Source organism: Halichoeres trimaculatus, unplaced genomic scaffold (assembly GCF_033239565.1).
Source record: "Halichoeres trimaculatus isolate MK-OKI-2021-1 unplaced genomic scaffold, fHalTri1.1 fHalTri1_scaffold_22, whole genome shotgun sequence".
Classification (NCBI taxonomy): Eukaryota; Metazoa; Chordata; class Actinopteri; order Labriformes; family Labridae; genus Halichoeres; species Halichoeres trimaculatus.
In genome coordinates this window covers 17065278-17086493 of record NW_027437200.1, presented here as the reverse complement: position 1 = coordinate 17086493, position 21216 = coordinate 17065278, and the positions used below count along the sequence as shown (strand labels likewise).

General features: G+C 46.5%; 1 protein-coding gene across 4 annotated transcripts; it reads right to left on the bottom strand.

Annotated features, from left to right (window-relative positions):
* Window positions 1–232: 232 nt before the first annotated feature.
* On the bottom strand, window positions 233–20230 carry zbtb4 (zinc finger and BTB domain containing 4). Of its 4 annotated transcripts, none has more exons than XM_074699271.1 (2): window positions 20214–20230; window positions 233–8696 (listed from the first exon to the last, which is right to left on the bottom strand). In XM_074699271.1, the coding sequence occupies exon 2, from the start codon at window positions 8678–8680 to the stop codon at window positions 3179–3181; it is 5502 nt and encodes a 1833-aa protein (XP_074555372.1). In that variant the 5' UTR covers window positions 8681–8696; window positions 20214–20230; the 3' UTR covers window positions 233–3178. The 4 variants fall into 4 exon arrangements, with proteins under 4 accessions (XP_074555372.1, XP_074555369.1, XP_074555370.1 ...); XM_074699268.1 differs by lacking the exon at window positions 20214–20230 and adding an exon at window positions 14449–14606; XM_074699269.1 differs by lacking the exon at window positions 20214–20230 and adding an exon at window positions 14301–14442.
* Window positions 20231–21216: the final 986 nt, after the last annotated feature.

Genomic DNA, 21216 nt, shown 5'->3' with positions numbered 1-21216 from the left:
AACAATTATTGAGGACGACACTTAAATCACTCTTATTACATGCAAATTATATCAAACAATGCATCATGTGCTTAAAAGATGTGCAAAACATCCCCTCGATTGGTTCTGCTGCACCACTTCACTAAATTTCCCATGCATATTCATCAAATAAAGAGATCAAACAATGTGGAACCACACGGCCGCTAACTTCGAGCACATGGTCCACACTAACAATTCTGCATCAATTTATGAAGATTAAAGGGGGCATTAAAAAACATGAGACCAGAGAAGGGCTGATTTCATTGGGTCATCAGGTTAATACTTTATTTTGTTTGATTGCAGCAAAGAGAAAGAAAGGGAGACGGAAACAAGGGGAGAGATAACAAGAAGAAAAGGAGACTACAGACTTTGGGAGAGCTGTGGCTACAAGCCTTTGTATCAAATCTAAAGACAAAGTCATCAGGCAACATTAAAACATCTTTTAAAAATAACATTAACATAGTTTGTGGGCTCTATATGGCACAGTATTATCCTAGACATTTACACAATACCAAAACAGTTTAGCCACACCCCTACATCTATGAACAGCTTCATAGCAAATAAAGCCATGAAATCTATCTCCAAATTATACCGTCGTCTCTCAAGAAAATGTTCATCACGTCTCAAATTTCTTATGCCATAACAAGGCACCTCAACAGCTGAAATCTGGCAGATCCACATCTTACTATAGATAATTATTTAAATATCAAAGCAGAGGCACATTCATTTAAACTAAAACATACAGTAAATAGTTGTATATCACCACCAGATTCCAGTCCAGTCACTACAATACGTTGATTTGCATGCTTTTGGTCTGTGTGATTACAGTGATGGCAAACTATGGCATAAGAAATGGTCCATAAACACAAACATGTCCATCTACAGGAATGGCTTGAGATATTGTATTGGAGACGGCGAGGCTTTTTTACACTGAAACTAACCCACAGAAAACTGTCAAAGAACAAAAATAACAGGTGGCCCATATACTGCCATGTGATATGCTGCTCAGGCAGATTTACAGTATTTTGGTTTTCTTATTCACACAGTCACTCTCTCTCGTACACAGAAACATGTACGCCTGTGCGCTAAAGGCTTGTAACCACACCCCAAGGGGATGCTTCTGTGCCCCTATGGTTGGTCACGCTGTGTCTTTGACACTCCCGCCTAAACCAAAAGGCGACCCTGTACCATCACACACGCACGCATGCACACACACACATACACACTGAAACATACTTCACTCAGAGGAGGTGCAGTGTGCAAGTGGAGGAGGAAAAAAGGTCCTTGATAGTGACTGTGAGGCTTAAATGTGGCAGCTAGTTTTTAAAGAAACAAACTTTGAATAAAAAAAAAAAACAACTAAAACAGAGAAATGGAAGATGAAGAGGCCAGAAAATTCAGAAGGAAACAAAGGCTGTGCGCACAATGCCAGATTTGCTGAGGATATAAACGGTTAGGAAGCAAGTGTTGCTCATGCTTTGTGGATACAGAACCCAAGTTTACTGACATGTTCCTAGGACTACTGTATATATGCATACCAGACGTTATACGGTTCTTTAACAGGTTATTTGTGTCAAAACAGAAAAAAAGGAACTGAAACCAACTCTATCATTAATGCAGCTGTACTTCATTAACCTCATGACTAAAATTACATTCATATTTTTAAGTTTACTCCCCCCTTTTCACCGAAGCCTTTTCCATCTGGTAAGAGGGCTAAACAACATAAACAACAACAACATAGCTGAACAAAACAAACACATAGAGATAACATTACATGTAACAAAAAGGCCCCAGGAGGGGGACTGGGGAGTTCTGGGCCACCACTTCCTACCTCTTATTAATGACACAGAGCAGGAGGGGAAATAGATCAGGCTATTTCCAGTCTCCGTTCTGCTGGAAAGCAGGACAACGTCTGTGTACCTGAAGTCACTTCTGTGGGGCCTTTCCACTCAGAGTCCAACAGTTTTGGGCCCATATATTTCTTTTCCTATTCAGAAATAACTCATTACCCTGAATCCTTTTTTATTTCCTTCTTTTGCTGTCACTATCTTCTTGCTGGCTTAGGAGATGAAGCCTTTTTTCTCTCCATTTCAAAGAGGCAAAGGCAACACAAGATGAAGGCTGATTTTATTCTTATATGTGGAGGAAATGAGATGAAAAACAGAAGTGCAATGGTCTACCAGCCTTTTATTCTTACCCAGTGGCCAGCTACATATCCAAAGCAGCTACAAGTGTCCCCTTTATCGAGTGACCACGACTTTTCTATTTTGTGCACATAAGGTATAAACTATGGTGATTTCTGTACAGATCCTACAGTGCCATCCGGCCACATTGCCGCCATGTTAGTTGAGACATTAGAAGCTCTGATGATCTCATTGTCATAGACTCACGTCAAACCCAGCCATAGCACTGACTTCCTAATGATTTAACGTCATTTCTTGATGCACTTCTACGCATTGACCTACATCGGCTAGGAATGCTATGTGCCTCTCACGCGGAATGATCTACCCATTCGCACACTCAAACACACATCACACATACACAGTTGAACCTGCTCAAGCCCAGCCCTGCATGCACAAATCTCTAGAAAGTTAACTTTCATGGATAGTTTAGCAACAGGATACACCTTCATTGTCTTTCACAGATACAAACATAGGCAAGTTTTGCTCCTTTCTGTGCAGAAAAAGGACTTCTCTGTCTCGTCCCTTATTCTTGCCCACACAAGCCTTCCCTGAAGAGCGCTTATCCTCGTTATGCAGTGACTATAAAGGGAAGCAGACTGAACTAATTTTTCACACAACACACACCCTGTTAGCAGTTCTTATTCTTATAGATAATATTATGAGTCAGGAAGATTAATCAAGCTCTAGAACTACGACACACTACAGCAAGACATGAGAGACACAGAAAGTGAGCTAGAGTAAAGAGAGGGGTGTACTGATGTCTCTTATATTGACCCCTCTCCCTATTTCTTTGCTCCTTCCTCCCTCTTCAACCTACTCCTGATGTAAACCTAGCTCTGATCTCTACTTAAAAAAGAGAGGCAAGGGTTCTGTGCGAGTGAACTCATTGACTCGGTGTGCACACACCCCTCCTACTCCCATCCCAAACAGTCCTGGCGATCCCCAACAAAATATATTCCTCACAGTGCCTCTGTGTCCTAAGGTTTGCTGCTGCTGCTGTCTCGTTGCTTCTTGCTGCTGCCGCTGCTGCTGCTATAAAGGCTGGGATTTGTCACAAGGGGGTGAGGAGCTGCTCCCATGTAGGGCCCAGCAGTGGCGGCGTAGTTGAAGATGGCGGGGAGAAAAGGGAGAGGCTCCACCTTGTCCCCTGCAGGTGCCATCATGTTCAGAGCCACAGGAAGAGCGGCCAGGTTGTAGGGGTAGGCAAGCAGCTGGGGCCCATAGAGCAGCTGGTAAGGGTCTGGATAAAATGGGAGCTTAGCAAGGTCCCCGCCATTAGGGACCATCATTTTCCCCAGGGGGCCAAAAGGAAGAGCTCCAGCAGGATATGAAGACATTAGCAGGTTTTCCTCCTGCTTCTTACTGGAGCGGTAGCCATCCGGCACAATGAGGGGTAGGGGATAATTCTGGGCAGGGTAGCCAACTGGGGTGGTGTCCTCCTGCTGGGAGTCTCTGGAAGAAGCAGTGTCCTGGTGCTCTGGCTCAGGTGGCTGGGGCGCTCGGGGGAGAAGCAGAGCGTGGGCAGAGGGGCGGTCACAGGCACCAGCTGCTCCAGTGGGCAGTGTGAGCCTGTCGAGTCCTTGTGAACTGGAGTGAACCTGGCGGTTTGATTGAGCCAAGAGTCCAATAGTTGAGGGGGACCGGCATGGGGACTTGGGAGTGTGCCTGTGTAAGGAGGGGCCATTCATAGTGGTCTGAGTGGGGATGTGCTGGGGGGACGGTACAGGGCTCAAGGGCTCCTCTTTGGGGACCAGCAGTGAAATCTGGTCCTCTGGGGTGTGAACTACTCGACTCATTTGCTGGACCTTCTCTATTTCTTTCTCTGTTTCTTTCAACACTTCTCTGTCCCTCTCCCTTTCTTTTTGCCTCTCAAGCTCCCTCTCTTTCTCTCTTTGCCTCTCCATCTCTCTTTCTCTGGCTAAGATAGAAGACATGGTCAGGTCTTGTGCTTCATTAGGAGAGGGACTCCTGGACAGGGACTGAACTCTGAGATCTTGGACCAGAGGGGGTTCCTCGTAACCTGCATGCAGAAATATCCCGCTCCCACCCTGCCTCTCTCTGTCCATAATGACCCCATCCCGTTTCATGAATACCCCTTCGGAGCTGAGAGCTGTTGTCATGGAAACAGGAGGAGCAGCAGTGGTTATTCTGGTCTGTGACGTCATGGGCACATTTGGAGAGGGGTTGGCGGATGCCACGATTTGTGCAGGGCTGGGTATTCTGTGCATCTGGCTGTCTAGGCTCTTTTTGCTGGGGGTGCGGTAGTCCAGACATTCTGGTCCATTCATGACAAGCACACTGTGGAGAGTGGAGGGTGTGGCAGGCGTGAATTTGTGTTTAGTGGGTGTGAGGTTGACTGGGCTTTCTAATGGAGGGTCGAGTATTTGTGGGCTCGGCTCTCTCTCTGGAGCAGGTTGTGTGAGCTCTGTCAGTTCAGGTCTGTCACTTGATTCTGACAGTTGATGTTCATTCATCAGTTCACCAGGCCGGTCTTCATGATGCTGTGATGTTGTTAAGTCACTAGTGCTGGGTGGATCTGGAGTTGAATAGCTGATTACAGACACAGAGAGTCCACTGGGTACCTGTCCTGTCATAGTCTCCGGGTCTCTGCTAATGCTGTTAACATCTGTCTCTGTCTTTTTTGGCTTTGAGTCATTATCCTCCGTTTCTCTCTCTGGGGAACTGCTTAACTCATGGCGTCGAATATGGCGAGTCAGTGCTGAGGATGTCTTGCAAACCTTATGGCACTGTGGACAGGTGTGTCTTGACAGTGCTCTTCTGCTGAGGCGACCTGTGCTCAAAGTACTCCCAACTGAGCCTGCTTGCCCTCCTTTATCTTCATCATACTTTGAAACCTCTGGCAGAGATTTACCCCCCAGCCCCTCAACCTGTTCACCAAGGGCCACTTTGGGGGGAGCAGAGGGTCCCTCAGTAGGTTTGGGATGCTGGGCCCTCTGGTGGTCTTCCAATTTATCCCTTGAGGGGAAAGTGGCTCGGCAGAAGAGGCAAACAAACTCCAGCAGATGGCTCAGTTCATGTTTGTCTCTCTTCCTGGGGCTTGAGAACCAGCGACCACATGTACCACACTCTGCTGCGTTCCCATTAGTCCATGGCCGCCTCTTTATTCCCAAAGGAGCTACTGAGGTAGACACAGGAGGCTTTGGGGAGTTCAGAGGAGGAGGAGTAGCAGTCTCACAGCAGGCCTCCTTAACTTCTTCTTCTGCAACTTTGTTTTTCTCCTTTAAAGGGACTGAAAGATAATCCTCTGCATGCCCCTCTCGCTTGTCTCTGTTGGCTTTTGACAGATTTTCAGTCTTCTCACTCTTCCCCTCCTCCTCCTCATCCTGTGATTTGTCTGTGTCCTTATTCACACGGTTTTTCAGCCGTTCTGTCCTCCTCTTCAGCCTGATGGAGCGCTTGAACTTCAATTTCCTCTGCCAGCTCTTGACCCTTTGCAGATGCGCTTGGGCTTTTCTCTTGGGTTTGTAGGAGTAGTAGGGCCGCCATAAGTTATCCTCCCCATCTTGGTCACTTTCCTGCTCACGCACCCCCTGGCGGAAGTAGTATTCTCTCACCCTGTCTGGAGACTTGGAGCTCTTTTTCCTGCCCTCCTTCTCACAGTCTTCTTCTTTGTCATCCTCTGCTTCTAGGCTCGCTCTGCGGTGGAGGCGGTGTTTGTGCTGATGGTGGTGAGAGTGAGGATGGCGAGGTTCCTTGGCGTCCTTCACCAGGGATGTTTCACTTCGTTTGTTTTTTGGGGGAGAAAGGCTCTTGTCTCTCCTAAGGTCTGTCTCGGAAATGCTGCGCTTCACTATGGCCTCCTCACCAATTCGTACAGTAATCTGACACAGGGGCCCTGTCTCTTTGACCTGTGACCCCACAGATGCTGACAGCTGCTTTGAATTAGAGATGTCACTCTTACTATGGGACTTGCGTGATTTGTGAATGAATTTGCCTGTCTCTGCACCCTGTCTACCCCTTGACTGCTCCTCAGTTGTATCTGAACTGTCTCTTGACCTCTTTCTGTGGTTGTCTGCACCCTCTCTTAGCTTCTTGATCGGCCTCAGACCTCCCTTGAATGAAGACTCATTGTTGCTGGTATCGGGGGATGAGCTATTTGTTTGGCTTTTCTCACTTCCAGAGCTGACCTGATTGCTATGCACAATGACTGAGGACGACACTGCAGTCCCATGAACTATTACAGAGGGTTTTGTATGGCCATATGTTATTACAGAAGGCATGCTTGTTTCTGTGCCTCGACCAGTTTTGGGAGTTTTGGTTTTGCTGCTACTTGACATTTTGAAGCTGCCACTGCATCTCCCTTGCTCTAACTCTTGGGCCTCACTGTCATGTTTTCTAACTTGGGGTAAATGGGTTTGGGGGAGGGGTGTTAGTGCTGAGAGGTCACTTTGCTCACCAGCCACAGACACAGGGAAACCATTGGGGAAGGCATCTGGGTCAGGCTTTACAGTCTGATGGTGTGCTCCGTTGATGAGATCTTGTAGATCCTCGGGGCCCAGCGCACAGCCCAGGCCAGGCAGTGAGAGGGAAGGTGTTTCAGAGGGGGGCAGAAGAAGGCCGTTATGCAAACCATCATTGTAGGTTTTGTAGGGTCTTTTCTGGGAGCGCATTGGGAGAAGGCGGTAGAGTTTGAGTGCGTTAGCTTTCTGCTTGTAGCCACCATTGGCTGTTTTTTCACTGGAAATAAGGCTGGGATTAATCCCATGAATGGTCTTTTGGTGCGTCTTCAGATTGTAGTAGGTGGCGAAGGCATCCCAGCAAAAGATGCACTGATAGCGCCGCTCTCCCGTGTGCCACACCTCGTGTTTTGTGCGATATTCAGCCAGGGCAAAGACCTTGTCACAGTAATGGCAGGGATATCTGCGGCGCCACGAGTGAACATTAGAATGACGCTTCAAGCTGGACAGGGTCATGTAGGAACGCTCGCACACAGAGCAGAAGTAAATGACATTGCCGTCCACTACCTTCACAAAATGGTGCTCATCACCCTCTAGTAGCTCTGTGGTTGCTGCATCATCACCTTGGATACGAGCCAGGAGGCTCCGTGCTTTCTTCCCTGGCCGCGCCTTACTGATGTCTGTTTCTCTCATAATCACTCCCCCCTCCACTCTCACCTCACCCTCTTCCAGTGGCTCCTCCTTTGGCTGCACAGTCAGAGGAGGGGGGCCCAGGCTACTGGAGGGTAGGCCCGGCACCCTGCAGGATGCCTCATGGGATTGCAGTCTCTTGCTGTGGATGAAGACTTTGCCACAGTAGCGGCAACTGAGGGCGCGGCTGCCACGATGCAGCCGCATGTGGACTGTGAGGGAGGAGGCTGAACTGAAAAGCCGATGGCACACCCCACAGATCAGCTCAGGCTTGAGGCTATCAGTTGGGGGGTAGGAGGATGAATGAGGTGGAGCAGTCAGACCCTCAGAAGGGGGAGGAGGAGGTGGTGGTAAAGGGGGAGGAAGTTGGAGGGTGGGTGGGTGAAGACTTGGTCCATGAGGGCTGCCCACTTTCCCAGCAGGTCTTCCTGTTATTTTCTCTCTCCTCTCTGCATCCCCACCTCTCTGATAGGCCGATGAGCCCAGACTGAAGAGGATCTGAGCAGTTCGAGAAGGAGACGCCGTGCCATTGGCCAGTCTGTGCCTTTCATCCCATCCGTCACCACCGAAACAGCCCCCTATTGACCCGCTCGAGGATCTTGGGGGTGACCTGGGAAACTGAGTCTCTGGGTTGAGTTTGGAACACTTGAGAGGAGGCGGAGATTTTATATCCTTTCTCATAAGTGCGTGAACAATCATGGGAGATGAAGAGGAAGATGGAGAAGAGGACGGAGAGCTGTCGTGCCTTGAGGGCTTAAAAGGTCTGTGCTTTACATCCGTGGTGGCGTCCAGCTTCCACAGAGACCCCTCGTCCGAGCTCTTAGAGGATGGCCTCCTTCGATGAGGGGAAGGGGAGGATGAGGAGGAGCTACGACAGTGACTTGGTGATGTTAGAGAGGCTGGAAGGGGGGCAGCACTAAGTGGGAAGCTTAAGGTGATTTTTGCATTTTTAGGTCCATCAGCCATTTCCTCCAGCCTGTCCTCTACCATGGCCTCTCCCCGGCCTCCATGTCTTTTGCCCTTCATCTCCAAGAGCTCAACTCCCCCCCACTCCTCCTCCTCTTCTTCAGGCTTTGAAAAAACCCTTATGCTGTGGGCTGGTTTTTGTTGCCCTTCGATCTTGCCTGAACTGCAAAAGCTCAAAGGTGCAGGCAAAGGCAAGGAGACCTTAGCTTGGTGACGAGTGTCCAGAGCCACCAATGACAGCGGTGGTGAAGACAACTGCTGACTCAGGTGCCTTGTAGAGTTGCTTTTTGCAGTTAATGTGGGGTTGCAGAGGGGACTGAGCCCTGCAGCCAGGTGTCGATCACTCAGATGTGGCTGAATGAGGCCCGCATGGAGGGGGTCCAACACTTTCTCACCGGACACCATGACCAGCCCTCAAAATCTGAAAGAGACATCAGACAGAAGGTGTTTCAGTCATAAACATCGAAGATTACTGTGAAAACATAAAGTATACAATGACATAAAGAGAGGAATTCACGCTACACCTACAGCTTTGCTGTAGCAGACATGACGCTTGTGGAGCGCTGCTGAAAACGGAAAAGAAAACTGAATGCCCCAGAAATGCTGAGCTCCAACAACTCAGCCAGGGCTGGTGAGTGAGAGAAGGGAGAGGGTAGGGGGAAGGAATGAATCTGCGGCAGTGCTGGTTTAGATTTCAGCGTGCCACAACCAAGCCTTCAAAAAGGCATTCCAGTGATCCATCTCTCTGCAGTGACAAAACATTCCCTGTGCATAATTGGTTCATTCAGATTTCATCAAGATTCCCTGATAATAGTGCGCAGATCTATGGCCATAATACACATAAAAATAGCTCAACCCTCTTGAGCAGAAACCTTGTTAGCCATTCCTGGCAGTGGCCTGTATTTGCCGGGCATGACTCTAACCATTTATTTGTGAAGGCGAAGGCAGCAGGGTAGAGGAGAGAGGAAGAGGAGAAGGGAGGGAGATTGCATGCATGTGCTCAGAGAAGGGGTGTTTTTCCGCCCTCTGCATCCGGTACAATCTGAGCTAAGCTGTAGGAGATGAGCGACAGCCTAGTCTCATTTCCATTCTAATTCCACTGCCATGGTGGTGCGTGTGCTCCTCCTGCAATCTCCTCAAACGTCAGATAGCTGCAGATTCATGTGTTATTACTTATTCAAAATAGGCCTATTTGTTTTGGGTCTGCAGATTGAGGAGAACCGAGACAGCATAAGGCTATAATGATGGGACCAGGAGAAAAACCCTCAGTCATGCTTTTCTGCCTGCGTTTTCAAGCAGCAAAGCAGCCAGGAAGGCAGGCCGCTGTAAAATTCCACAGGCAGCTCTGAACAGGCAGAAACTAGGTCAGCACTGTTATTGCAGAGGGAAGAGGAGGGAGAGAGGGAGAGGGTGAGGATGAGGGAGAGTGAAAGGTTGATAGAAAGAGGGGAGAGAGAAAGACAGTCAGGGTGAGAGAGAGCAGGAGACAGAGAGAAAGAGGGAGGAGGAACTGGAGCAGTCAGACTCACTGCACTGTAAGACAGACAGAGGCCCAGCAAACACCAACACACACACTCAATACCAAGCAGCACAAACAAGCATGTGTGTGTACACAGCACCAAACATACACGCACACATGCCTACAGGCAGGACGGACTGGTTTAAACAAATCTCTTCAAAAAGGATGAGTTAATTTGTAAATGACATTCAAACCAAAAGGTAAATCTGAGAGCGACTTGGCTTTAAGCTGAGGGTACAGGTGGAACTGAGTCAACATGAAGAAAACAGAAACCCCTCTTGATGACGTACTTTTGTTAAAGCACTGACCAACTCATCCCTTCCCAAGGATGCACGATTCTGTCTCGACAGGCTCGTCATCTTCTCCTGCTCTGAACTGAATCAGGCCTTCGCTGTCAGCCATATTTGCTGAGCGATAGATGTTATGCAGGAAATCCCTGATGGGAAGCGGCAGCATGCTACAAGTGGGTGGACACACTGAGAGACGGGGCTCAGGCTAAAAATTTCACCATCCCATCTGATGCTCGCGCCGCGGACAGGAAAATGTGTATGACGCCCCCTCGCTCTTTTCTTTATCTCCCTGTGACGCACGCAGCCGCTGCACAAGCGGAGCAGGCACGACACGCTGTCTGACTGTGACAGACAGCCTTTAACGCTTTGAATGTTCTGGATTTACGTACACACACAAAGTCACAAACACATTGAACACGCAGAAATTCGCCCTTAGTTTTTCTCTGTGCAGACAAATTGACACATATACAGAGCTTGTTGTGGCTTTCAATATGGCAAGGACTTTCAGCAGGTTCAAAATAAACAACTGTTCCCACACCTCTCTGAAACAGGATGTTCAGTGCAAATAAACAAGTTGGTTCATCTATTTATGCACATGGCACCTCAAAACCGCACGACATGAACAAGTTCTCAGCCAGTGCAGAATGAAGTTTACTTTTGTAAACGTCAAAAACTTATACCACATTATCTTAACTCGAAACACTGAGCACTTTTTGTTCTGGGACTTTCATGTCCAATCTCAATCTGGAAGCAGCTCAAACTTATAGATCAGCCCCCACTTAAACTTTTAAAACATTTAACCTTATCACTAAAAGTCCCATTTGGCTCGGTAACCCTGACATATTGTCTGCTTAGATTTTGGGACCAATTCAAAAACAACAGAAGCTTTACAGTTCCACTCTCAGATACATCACCACTCCCTCCTGAAAAAATTATAAATGACTTCATGACCTTGGCAACCTCGGTTTGAAGCCGCTAACTATTAAACGGAAAATCAGTCACTAGGAACATTACCGCTGAAGTGGCCTTGCATAACATGAAGCAGGACGGCAGAGGAGTTTGGCTGGTGCACCAGCAGAAGGCCTTGAACCAGCCGTTAAGCAATCTGTTAATCCACACTGAAACTGGTACTTGTGCTGACAGACTAATAACTGTTAGGCTTCAATTCTTGTCTTTTTTTCTCTTTTTCCTCTGTCGTCCATCTCGAAGGAAATCCCCCTAAAATAACACTAAAGATTTGAAAAAGTCTTAAGTTCAAATGGAGTGCAAGCAAAATAGAATTTAACAGTCCAGTCTTTTTTCGAATTTAGGATCAAAACTCTGATAGTTGGAAAAAGATGATTGATTTTGTTTTATTGCTTTATCATTATGTAAACAACTCTCAAAATTCTGTCAAAACTCTTAAAAGTTTTTACGCTTTCAAGTAATCCTAACAATAGCAGGCAATTTTTGCAAATTTTAAGTCAATTCTTGTTAAACGAAGACTATACAGATGTGGTAGTGGTTTTCCGAGACAGAGACCCCATTTCCTATGACAACTTTTTGCAGGAGACAAAGTGACAAAGTAATTAATAGTTACTCGGAGCTATTGTTTGAGACGCAACAACAGACAAACTGGGCCATATTTGGCACTACTCACAGCCCAGAGCTCTGAGACGTGTCCATAACGTGCAACGTCGGGGAATCCCTTTCATGTGCTACCTGTGGTCATCTACCAACTCCATCCTCACCAGAGCAAACATCACCTTGCTCTTCATTTTTTCTATGGCAGTCCAGCTCCAGTGCACGCCATCACTACTAAATAATCCAATAAATCCTTTTCTTCAAAAAAAATAAAAAGTCTAGATCTTGTTCTTTAACACCGAACTTTGCTGGATCTGCCTAAACTTGAGTTGTCAATGTGCCATAAATGAGAGAATTCCGACCTAACCGCCAACAGTGCAATGTAACATTTAAAAATAACCAACAGTGGTGCTGATAATCTTATTTTAAATAATGGATTATAAACCGGAAAGTATATATAAGTGAGACTATTTCAAGATTATTTTTAAAGCCCTCACAGGGCCTTTAAATAGTCTTGGACAACATTGTATTCACCTCAGTGGATGCCAAGGTCACTCAGACACAACATCAAGAAGCACAGGAGGTCAGACGAGAGGCTGTAAATAAGCTAACTGTTAAGAAATGACCTGGATAATTGTGTTGTCATAAACGTAACCTAAATGCTAGTTAAAACAAGAGACCTGTCTTTTTACAAAGCTAAAGTCACCTGATAGAATAAAGTCACAGCTGCCAGTCAAAGCAGAATTTATTATCTTTAGGAAAAAAGATCCTCAAAACCAAGATTTAATGAAACCAGGATTAAACCTTCAATTTGCTCTTTAGCAATGATTTGCCGTCATCCTGTCAGTGTGTGCGTTTGAGTTGGTGTGTGTGTAAGGGGGTTGAGGGGAGTGCCTGCGAGGCAGAATGTGGGGGGCCTCGGTGTTCCAGCCGGTGAGCCAGCGGCGAAGACCATGAGGGAAGAGGAAGGTGTCGGTTGGGCTATTTCCCTGGTGAGGGGCAGCCAGAGGGCCCCAGCTATTGGAGCAGCAGTTGGTCTGTGAAGAAAAGGGTGTATGTGTGCTCATGAGGGTGTGTGTGGGTGGGTGGGTGGGGGAGCATCGTTAGCAAGAACAGCTACTGAACTCTCCACAACCCCCCGGCCAAGAGAGCGTGGTGGAGCCAGCCAGATGGGATGGAGGGAGGGAAGGAGGGAGGGTAAGAGAAGCTGGTACGGGTCAGGGAGTGGTTGAGTGGAGGTGGTAGTGGTGGGGTAGCGGAAACTTCAAACATGTTCCTCCTATGTTCACATTTCATGGTTTCCTTGTCTTTCAGATCTCCCTCAGCATGCCCCTTCATCTCTCCCCCCTGTCCAGGCGTGTAAAGTGTCGTATTGTAGTGTTTTCGAACACTGCTCCACGCACCAGCGAACCTGCCCTAAAACGCGACTCTCTCCACGCTCTGTTAGCTCTCAGCCCAGCACGTAATTCCCATAATTCTGCTCGGTCCAACAGAATCTTGGTTGGCATTAGGAAACGGTAACAGGAGAAGTAACAAGACATCAGTGAGCACTTTGAGGTTATTTCTCCAAAACCATTTGAGCTTTCCCTTAAGGGGAGTAGGCCCTGTTGGATTTGCTAGTCTCAAATCTACCAAGAAACATTTAAGCATTAGCAAGGCTAAGCCCGAGCACAAACCATAAACTGCAAGAACAAGTCAGGTTAGAGTAGATAAAGTGCTGCACCAGTGTCCTTCATTTGTGACTCGAGCCCCAAAAGTCTGTCAACTTGGTCCTGCAATTCACAAAACTGTATGTTGGCTCTTCCATGCTAGGACTAAAAAAAGGGTCCAATAGAAACATGTGACATTAATGACAGAAACAAAAACTCTGCCACCACTGTGACAACACCATTTGTGTGACACCACAGCGAGAAACTACACTTCCTATTCCCTGACCTATGACCTCTGCTCCGCTGGCAGTGTGGATCATGTGCTCCATACGTTGAGCACGGAGGGGGCTTGGCTTGGCATCCATGAAAAGCAGGAATGTGAAGTAGTTGGCAGCAGATGCTCTGTTGTTTTGGAAAAAGAGAAAGAGCAAGGCTTCGGACAGCAACGACAGGGTTCGGTGACATGACGATGCCCTCTGCTGCTCCACAAGAGACAACTTCAAGCTAAACAAGAGGCTGGTAAAATGGAGGACAAACGGGGCGGCCCATAACCGAAATAAGAGACAGGACCAGCCAGTGGGACTGGAGATGTTTACTGTGGCCTACATGCCATTTTTCTCTGAACACTTCCTCTAATGCAGGTGGGAAGTTCATGGGCAGTCGTGAGGGACCGGCCCACCGTGTTAAGACCCCAACAACAAAGCTAACATCTGTTATGGCATGTCCCAGCCGCCCCACGTCTGTGGACGACCAAAGAGATGCGAGAGGCCTGATAAATTAAAAGTTTCATCACAATCTTAGAGCGAGTCATCGCTCTTGAAAAAGAACTGCGTGGTGCGCCAGCAACAGAGGGGAGGATGAGGGAGACGAGGCCTTTTACTGGCACACACATACACAGACAGACCTTGCGCGGACACACACAAATACGCTTCCACAAACACGCTGCATAAATACGCACACCCACCACTGCTCACGCCCCAACACACGCACAGTAAAATAAAAACCTTTTCCTCCTCTTCATGCGCGGAGCAAGCAGCGCCACAGCAGCGGAGTGAAGCAGAAAAACAAGCAGGAAAACAACAGAATTCAGCCTCTCTTCCTCTTATTCTCTCTGGCTGTCTCTCAGGAAGGCAAGCATACAAGAGAACGTACCTCGGAAAACCTCCTGCTGCATCTCTGCTGCGATGTGTTCGCTCCCCTCACACTCCCTCTCTCCCTCTCCCTCTCTCTCTCCCCCTTGGTCTGTGTATGCGCACGTCTGAGAGTGTGTGAGGGAGAGAGAGAGTGCAGGGAGAGGCGGTGCGCACACACACACATACAGGCAGCAGTGTGTGAAGACAGAGGGCAGGAGCGATTCTCACACTCGAACTTGCTTGCTCTCTCACTCACTCCCCCTTTTCTTCCTCCCTCCTCTCTTTTCTCCCCCTCTACAGGTTTTGCCTCTGACACACGATTCTTAGTGTTTTTGCTCTTTTTTTCCTGCAAGTGAATCCCCCCTTCTCTCCACCGACACCCCCCCACTGAATCCAATCTTCTTTTTATTTGGAAGTGTTGTTCCCTTACTCCACATGCACACGCACACACACGCACACACACTACTTTATATACACAAAGCCCAGCGATAGGGAGAGGGAGGGAGAGGCAGAGGGAGACAGAGTGGGAGAGCAAGCAAGCAAGAGGACGCCATTTAAGCAGTTTGTTACGAGCACTGCAAGTCCCCAAAATGGCTGAAAACAAACAGGAACCACGCCAACTCCAAAAACCTGGGCACAAGGACAGACAGACAAACACACAGACAGGGAGAGAGCGGAGAGAGGGTGAGGGAGACAGCAGGAGAGTGAGACAGAGAGAGGACTGAGTGGTGGTAGTCAAATGGCCGACGGGAACAGTTTGTGAAAAAAGTGAAGTTGAGGGAAAAATGGAGGCGTTAAAGGGGTACGACAACAACTTCACATCGCACACCAATAAAGTTGAAGACGTCCTAAGTTAGACATCAGCTGAGACCTCGACCTACGGCCCTTTTTTTGGGTGAGGCTCATTGGTTCCCAATATTTCCCATGGTGCAACCTGATAGGGTCCTCTCCCTATCTGGCAAAGGCCCGAATCTTTAACCTCAACACCCTAAGTTTCAGACTTTGAAGGGCACTCGGCCTAAAATAGCTCTGTGCTAACACAAAGCAGCAGGCGAAGTGTGTTGGGCCGTGTTCCTGCAGGTACAGGTGAACCAAACCCAAGAGGATCCCGGAGGCTTTTCAAAGTTACATAATCATGAGAGCCCTGTGATCTTAAAGCAGTCTCACTTTTATGTATTTGCCTGTTCATAATCCACATTTCAAATGAGACTATCAGCGCCTAGATCTGCCTTTTCTCAGTATCTGTGTTTGACTCGACCAATCCATTTACAGCACAAAGCCTGACCACCCAGACAACACTTAGACGGCCGGCAAAGTTTAGCGTCAAGAAGCAAAAAAAAGATTTCCTGGATTGATTTAGTGAGGTAACATTAGCTCTGCTTGGTGAGGTTGTAGTTGGTAGATGAGCACTGGTTGGACATAACCAGAACTTACTGAGGCAACACATTACTGACACATCTTAGAGCAGGGTGATGATGCTCATGGGAAATGAAGTCCTTATCCCTGAAAAACATTAGCTTTTAAGAATAATCTTCTCAGTGTCTATAACTTCTTCTCTGTGCACCCACATAGAGGGCCCTAATCAAAGCTCTCCAACTTATGATATTTGCTCCAGACATTGTTTATCTGTTTTCACAGACTGGATAGATCTCCCCATGACAAGCAAAGGGGTTTCCATTCAAAACCAGTAAAGTGCCTCTTAAAAAGCGCAAAGGGGATAAAAGTGGACTGACAAGGACAAAAACTAGGGCAGGGAGACTCCTCTTTTGTCCGCGCTCCCAGTTAAAAGCGCTCAAGTGCTATCAGTTGCACTGCTGGTCATGTCAATTAACCACTTTAAGGTCAGCGTGTGTTTGTTTTTTAACATGGCTAATCTAAAAGTAATGCGGACAAGTGCAGTTTTGTTTTCCAGCTGATTTATTGGTGCTGCACCGCCACCATCAAGGCCTGCAGCTGGAAACCCCTCCACAATCATCCGTAACCAACAACAACCCTCTTCATTCTGGAAACGCACATCATGGCCTGTGGAAATTCCACAAATCTCTTTTTGTCGCCTATGAGGTACTACGCGGCCTTCGACCAGGTGGTTTTCAATCAGCTGGAACAGGACGGCAGAGAAACGAGCAGAGGGGTCAAAGAATGTTCCAGTTCTGTTTTTCTACAACGCCATCATACTTCTCACTGTCCTTTTGAGTGGAGCTGCTACCCCGACTCCCCCAACCCACCCCAGAGTACCCACCAACTGAACCTTGACGCCAACAACCCGCCCTCCTCCTGCCCTTTCCCTCTCCCTCTCTTTCATCACTCTCTCCCACCCTCATTGTACGCTGCCACTCTCGTCTCCATGGGAACCGCTCTGGGATTGGGTGTTGTGCCTGTGACCTCTCTGGCTCTTGGAGTTGGACTAACTTTTTTTTCCTTTGCTTCCCCTCCCCGTCCTCTCTCATGCACGTTTTTAAAGCATGCTGGGTGTGTTTGGACGGGACGCATGACAGCAGTTGTGAGTCGATTCAGGACAGGACAGCAAAACTAAACCCAGGAGTAACTTTACGCCTGTGTGAAAAGACGGGTAAAAGAAGCGACAGAAAGCGAGAGAGAGGGTGTGAGTGAAGCAGATTGCCCGTTGGCAAAGACAATAGTGTGTGTGTGTGTGTGTGTGTGTGCGTGTGTCTGTGTCTGTGTGTGTTCAGGGAGTGTGGCTGTTTGCTCCACACATGTGTGCTGGCATTGTCCCATGGTTTCAGCCAGACACTAACTCTGTATTCAGAGGCTCCTCCGCTGCCCAGCCGTCCCTTTTCATGAACGTTTGGCTAAACGTGATCATAGCTTTCATGCAGTGCTACCAAGCGACACACACATCTGAATATGCAAAGATAGAGGAACCGAGGAGCCATCTCGGTGGAAAAAACTGAATGTTTTGCAAACAGAGACTCTAAATACAGAAGAGCAGAAACTAAAAACAGTTTAACTAAATATTAAGCTCAGATTTTAATCCAGCCCCAGGCCTTCATGATTAAACAGTGTTTAGGTTTATATAAAAGATGTAGTATGAAAACTTTTTTTTCTTTCCAAAAGTAGGTTTAACTTTTTTGTAAGAATAAAACATTTACTACGTTTATTAAATATTTAAGGAACCAAGAGCAAGTCGTTAACTGTAATGTGGAAAGTTGCAGTTGCTTCAAATGGCCACTTGAGGCCAGCTCCAGAAGTGAGTCAAATCCTAATGACCCCTTTACCGTTTGTAAACTGCTATGGCTGCATGCACATTCTGGCAACACATGAACTAGTCGGTACAATGGTTTGTCAGGACTCATAAAAGAAGCCAGTGAACTACATCAAGACAGCAAAGTGAACCAAAAATATCATAAAAATAATTATTTTGTATTTTAGAATTGCTAATTAGCATACAAAGTAGTTTGATGATATACTATGGTTTTAATCTGGATGTGGAATTTGTATCTTTGTTAATTGTAACTTCATCTTTCACTTATTTTTTACTCTACATTTTATGCCCAGAATATTGTTGGTCACAACTCTGGCTGGAAAATGACGTTTTCATCAATTACAAATCTAAAAACTAGATTTAGACCATCCATCCATCCGTTTTCTTAACCGCTTATCCTGTTTAGGGTCGCGTGTGGCTGGAGCCTATCCCAGCTGTCTTTGGGCGAAAGGCGGATACACCCTGGACTGGTCACCAGCCAATCACAGGGCTGACACAGAGACGAACAACCATTAGATTTAGAACATTTGCCGTTAATATTACTTATCCATTGTCAGATCCAGTAAACTGAGGTTGAGAATGGAACCTAGGGATGGAAGAGTACTGATGCCAGGTATCAGTATCAGGCTGATATTAGCCTTATTTCAAGGTATCGGTACTCCCTGACACCAGAAACTGATACTTGTAAAACAATCCTGTGTTGAGTGAGTCCTCCTTGCCAGTAGTTGGCGCTACATTGCTGCGGCAAATGTGCACCCGAGAAAGCTAAAAATTAGACTGTTTTATTTTGCACTTCAGTTTACTTTAAAAAATTCTAGCACTCCAACAGTTTTTAGTTGTTCTTTTTTTCTATTTCTTATACTTTTGTTAATGTATTAAAGAAAATCATAAAATCAAAGAGATTTTTTTGTGTTTTATTTTCAACTTAGTGGCAGAGTTACTGTGCTGTCTTTGTTATAAATTTTTATTATTATTATTATACTAGTGGTATCGGTTCTCAGTATTGGTGCGTATTTAAGAGGGAGTTGTGCTTGTAATGGTCTGAAAAAAGTGGTATCAAACATCCTTAATGGAAACATATTTAATATCTCGCAGCCACAGGCGACAATGGTGTTTTAGCGTCAAGTGTGACTCAAGGGGCAACTTCCGGTAAGTAAAAATGAAGCCTATGGGGAAGTGCTAAAAGTCGCTGTTTGTCGAGAATCCGCTTGAGGCTGGCTGCAGAAAGACTGGAAGTCACGTTCACACCCAGCCATAAAAACAGACCTTTACAGCCTGGTTCGAAGAACGGCTTGGGTCTAAAGCGCTGATTTCAGTATCAGCACACACTGTACGGTGTACGGTGAGTGATTTTTCTTCTATCTCTGTGGTTTAGAAGTTATTAGGATCATTTGATTTTCCAATCAGAGGCACAGCTCAGATCACGTGACTGCCGGGTGCCCTGTAGCTGCTCAAAGAAAAACTCCCAGCCCGCGTTATAACGAATGTGGCCACGTCCACAGATTGGCTTCATTTCACGGGTGACATCGCAGATACTTCTTCCATGTTTTATACAGTCTATGGTGTGACCCTGCTAACTTGTGACTGTCAGCCGACAATCACCGACACCTCCTGCAAAAGTCACACATTTGCATGGTCACTCTTTCCTCTAAAACACAGGTTGCTCTGCAAAAACTGTGACCCTGTCAGAACTTGACCAGACTTGAGTCTAAATTTCACCACAGTCTTGCACCGCTCAGTCACGGCACCCGAGCAAATAGGTTTCTATTTAAGTCAGTGTGTCAGCTCACACTGACCACCATTGTGGTCCGGCTTAGTCCGAGTCAGATGCATCACTACCCTCTTCATTCGCCCAAATGCCTTAGCTTTGATGCATCAATTTACAAAAAGCAGATCAAGCAAGAGAGGAAACCATCATTTATAAAAGTGGCCACAACCAGATAATTCCTGTGGACATACTCTGACAGTCGACAAAATCAGTGTGCAGTTGCAACACACCAGTTATTGAGGAGAATATCTAAAACCAGTGTTTGGAGATAAGAGTGGAACTGCAGCGTCTGGTTATAATTCTCAGTGAACATCAATTATAGCCGCTTAAGGGAGACAAATGAGGAATTTACCAAGACCTCTTTTTTGGCTTTAAATAAGAGTAGGTGTTATATTTTTGACCCATGAAATGCTTTCTGTTCAGCGACACGGCTGAGTGCCATGGTCATCTGATAACTGAAAAGGAAAGGAGTTCACAGAGTTCACCATGCCTTCAGAGCCCAAAATGCAGCGTCACAGAGTCGGTCAGGCTGTTTTAGTTTCACTGCGTCTCGGAACTGAATGTGTAAAATTAGAAACAAGCTGTTTTTGTAATTCACATTGAATAACACGTCTTCATTAAACTGCTTCCAATGAGTTTTGGTGCAGTGGCGATGACAGTAACATGAGTCAACTCTTTGTTTCTTCTTCAGCTGCTGATGAATCTTTAATAATACATGTGTGTGAATGTATCCCGAGGCATGCTCAAGGGTTCGTAAACATCCTCAGTGATCTCGAAAAAAGGGATGACTAACCTGCTCTCCAGCTGACTTGGACTGAGATCAAAGTGGGAAGTCAATCGACGCTCGAGGAGTTCAAATGACAGAGGTTTTCTTAAAGAGGAAGCAGCGGCTTTGTGAGGTCGACGCAGCAGCTCTTGTTTCTGTGGCCTGTGCACAGAAATGTGAGCGCACAGAGGCAGAATGAAACCACAGCACATGAATTTCCTGCATGTAGATGAAGAGATAAGTATGAAAATGTTTACTTTAGTCATCACAGACGGACTTATAAAAGGTTTCCTCAGTATTGTCTTACAGACGGAGGGGCGGCATAGAGGCCAGCTTGCTGAAACCTCCCCTCAAATAGAAAAAGACGAGCGTGCTCGGGCTTGTCCTTAGCTAACACTTCTCAGTTGTTTATAAAAACAAATGCTAGGGCAGCAATCCAAAAATACGGAACAGAACATCTGAACAGCAAACAGCTCCCATATGAAAAGCTCTCATTGCAAAAGTCATTTCATATGAACAGTTCTTCCACCAGACCACTGAGAGCTGCTGCAAAACAACACCTTAGGTGGCGATAAACCACAAAACTGCACTGAAATAAGAAGTTGTGAGTACAAATTGATAGAACTGTAGAAGCTGTGTACTCAAGGCAAAGCTCATTCATAGAGAAGGTTAAATGTCAAGTTTCACTGAGGGTTTTATGATCTGAACTACAGTCTGATACATTAATCAGCTGACATAAAAATTAGTCTCAGTGTTGAGACAGAGTTTTTTTTTCTAAATTATTTTTTGAACAGTAATTGTTGGGATAAAAGGCCTGAAATAGAAGAACAGCTCAGAAATTGGCACTAGTGACTGAAAAAACGTATGGACAAAACAACATCTCCCTCAAAGCGAAGCCAAAATGAAGAGTGAACAGTGCATTTTTGTGGGTCTTAAAGAAGCCTGACCGCTTCTGAATACACTTAGGGACCAATTAAAGCCACCAGCTTTTAGTGATGGGCAACAATACAGTACAGATGCTTGGTACCTG